The following is a 3,337-nucleotide window of genomic DNA, read 5'->3' as shown; positions in this document are numbered from 1 at the left end:
ATCATTTTAAAGAATTTAAATTTTAAAAATTTTAATCAAATACATAAATAAGAGAATAGTTAAAATTCTCTTAATTTAATGAATTTAAAGGAGTGCATAAAATCATTCTCATCAATTCTACTTTTTTCTTAAATCTATTTTCTTTACTTCATTTAACAGGGTTATTTATGTGATTAATTATTCTTTAAACAGTGCAAAAAAGGGAACATCAATTTCTTCACCTTTTTTGTTCCCTTTATTATTATTATTATGATTTTCACCAAAGTAAACTAGTATGTAAATAAATTATCTTTGTTTTGACAAAGGAAAAGATAACATATAATAAAAGTGAAACACCACAAACCGAATTGCATGAGAAACAAAAGGTGAAACTATATAATAATATAATAAAGATTATTGGTGGTCAAAAAGCTACCAATTCCCATGGAAAAATATAGGAAAGTAAAAGATGCATGTATGTACATCAATCTTTAATTTTTAACAGAAAAAAAAAGGTAAGGTCCATTTCAATTGTATGGGTACATTTTTATTTTTAATTTTGTTTCCTTATATCCATATTCTACAGACATTATTATTAGTCAACAAATATGATTACAAAAATTTTATTGTGGACATCCTAAGCACCAAAAGTTAACAAAGGACACTTTCGAGAAAGCACTTGCGCATGAGCTGGATCATATATATATTTCTTATCACAAGTTAAGAAAATATTTTTTATTTTTAATATTTGTGATTTTTTTTAAATATTTTTAACGTTTAATTGTATTCAATTTTATTTCTAACATTTTTTATTTGTATCAAAATTATCCCTAGATGTTAATTCCATCTGAAATGTTGGAACAAAATTAAAAACGTTTAGGGATAGTTTTGAAACAAATCGAAAATATTAAAGACAAAATTGAATTAATAAAAAATGTTATAGACAAAATTGAATAAAATTAAATGTTAGGGATATTTCTTAAAAAAATTACAAACTTTAAGGACAAAAATTAACCGTGTTTTGTCAAGTAACAGCTAGCTGCACATGTTTCCTTCTAATACGGTGATTAGGCTGCAGGAAAATGGATCTGATCATGCCCCTTTATTATTGGACACCAGCTCTCAGATTGAGAGATCTAAATGCAGGTTTAAGTTCCAACAGAGATGGTGTGGGGTCGAGGCGATTAGAGGGGTTATTACTACTGAGGCTTGGAACTACTACTTTGAATGTTCTGCGATGTTTATACTAGCTCAAAAATTGAAACTTTGTAGACATCGTCTTGTGCAATGGCAGCAAACATCCAAATCCAACTCTAAATCTAAAATAGAGGAGATCTTCAAAAAAATAGAAGAGCTTAGAGAGGTAGGGATTAATGGAGGAATTGAGCTTGAGACACTACAAAAAAATAAGCTTTCCGTCACGCCTTAAAAGTGTGCCGAAAAGTGCAAAAAAGTGTGCCGATAGCTTTTCGCCACGCTTTTTGAGCTATCGGCACGCTTTTGAAAGGGTCACATCCGCCAGCGTGCCGGTTGCTCTATCGCCACGCTTTTGTGGATCTATCGGCACGCTTTTTTTGTTGGCATGCTTTCATCTCTTGCCACGCTTAAAAAGCGTGGCCATAGGTCTTAACCTATAGGTACGCTTAAAAAGCGTATCGAAAAGTGCACATATCGCCACGCTTTTAAAACGTCACAGAATATTTGTTTTGGCTACTCTTTAAAAGCGTGCCAATAGGGGAAGATATGGCTACACTTTTTAAAGCGTGGGCCATGCTTTAAAAGCGTGTCAATAGCCCTATAAAATTAAAAAAAAAATCATTTTTCTTATTTTTACCTTCATTGTTGCGAAATATAAATTTTCAATCCTTTTTTATTACCAAACCTACAAATATAGTATGCAATTTTTAGTACAAGATAAATCAAACAATAATTAGTGACATAATTTTTGCGATAACTGTTTTATACATTAAAAAACTAATACTCAAATACAAAATAAATCTCAAGTTCGAATTCTAAAACTAAAAACTTAAAAAAAAATACAGAAACAATACAACTTAAATTCTATTTCCTTTGTTGTTCCTCCTTCCTCTAGCCCTCTTAAACCTCCTTCTCTTAGATCATACATAATTATTTCTGGAACATTTGTGAACTTGTTTACCTACAAAAGATAATTCCTTGAGCTAAACGTTAGTGGTACTACACTGAATTACAAATTGTAATGTAATATTCTAGAGCAACAGTCATAAGAATGGTAAAACCAGGAATAATTTAGTTGTTTACTTGTTGAAAGCTGGAGGTGCCATATCCACTGTAAGAAGATGACATGAGAAATTGAACCAGTGACCAATTTTCACGGTCCAAGGCATTTGCGAGAAGTTCCAAGTAGCTGGAGGAAGGAATAAGGAAGAAATCATTATGACAATAAAGCATTAAATAAACTATCAACTGAAAAAAGGGATCAACCACTATACTTCAAATAATAAATGTATTAAAAACAGTTCGTAAACTAATGTGATCAAAAGGATATATATCAAGTTTGAAAAAAAAGTGTTAAGACATACTTGGCAAAGTCCTCTGGCTTCTTGCTGAGACCAAAAGGATCATAACTATAGCTGCATCAACAAATATCAAAGAAAAATTAAGCAAAACAAGTCAAAGTTTCACAATATTTGTGATTCAAAGGGGACTAGCTAGAGAAGAATCCACATACTCTCCGGGCACTTCTCCATTCAAGTATGGTAGGATCTCGGATCGGTCCAAGAGACCCTCTGGCAAGAAGATCCTTCTGTCAGGACCTGTCACCAAATGGAAGCAATGACCAGAAACTAGTTTCCTACCTTGAATTGTACAACTAGAGTATATAAAAAAAATTTTGTTAGTTCATTACAAGAACTTAATTAGGACTAATTAGGAGATTATAGGCTATAGCAATAAGTTACCCTCCTCTTACTGGCGTACTGCTAAGTCAAACTTTGTTAGCTACTTTGGTTCTCTTAGTTTATTTACAAGCAACAATAAGTTACTTTGCCTTCTGTTGGCTTTCCCATGCAACGATTTTGGCTTCCTCTTTCTGAATCCTGCAATGAAATAGAAGTTCATCGGAAAACACACAATCAGAACAACTAAATTATATGTCTCTAGTTCATTGAATGATATGAACATAACAATGATGACATACTTGGTTATGTCCATGGTGGACTTTGCAATATCTAACATGAAGTTTGGATTTCACTATTACTTTCTTGAAAGGAGGTGAGCTTTGTTGCATGACCTTTAGGCCACCTAATAACAGTGGCCTCACTATCAACCTCAACATCTCTAACCTCTAATTTGCTATTTTTCTATTTTCTAATAAAAT

General features: G+C 32.0%; 1 protein-coding gene and 1 pseudogene across 4 annotated transcripts in view; both read right to left on the bottom strand.

Moving 5' to 3' along the window:
* LOC110262434 overlaps window positions 1–1,819 on the bottom strand; it is a 10,141-nt pseudogene extending 8,322 nt beyond the window's left edge.
* LOC107610536 (nucleotide-sugar uncharacterized transporter 1-like) overlaps window positions 1,914–3,337 on the bottom strand; it is a 4,153-nt gene continuing 2,729 nt past the window's right edge. Inside the window, exons 2-7 of one of the 4 annotated variants that reach the window (XR_002351946.1) lie at window positions 3,158–3,302; window positions 2,938–3,056; window positions 2,690–2,774; window positions 2,541–2,591; window positions 2,260–2,365; window positions 1,914–2,137 (exon numbers count right to left, since the gene is read on the bottom strand). Coding sequence is in view for 1 of the 4 variants with exons in the window: in XM_021108904.1 (XP_020964563.1) it covers window positions 2,006–2,137; window positions 2,260–2,365 (238 nt within the window). In the remaining 3 variants the exon portion in view is untranslated. The remainder of the gene's footprint in view (window positions 2,138–2,259; window positions 2,366–2,540; window positions 2,592–2,689; window positions 2,775–2,937; window positions 3,057–3,157; window positions 3,303–3,337) is intronic. The other 3 variants (XR_002351944.1, XM_021108904.1, XR_002351945.1) reach the window with 3 other exon arrangements.

This window comes from Arachis ipaensis, chromosome B08, assembly GCF_000816755.2.
Source record: "Arachis ipaensis cultivar K30076 chromosome B08, Araip1.1, whole genome shotgun sequence".
NCBI classification, from domain to species: Eukaryota; Viridiplantae; Streptophyta; class Magnoliopsida; order Fabales; family Fabaceae; genus Arachis; species Arachis ipaensis.
This window is presented reverse-complemented; position numbering and strand designations above follow the sequence as displayed.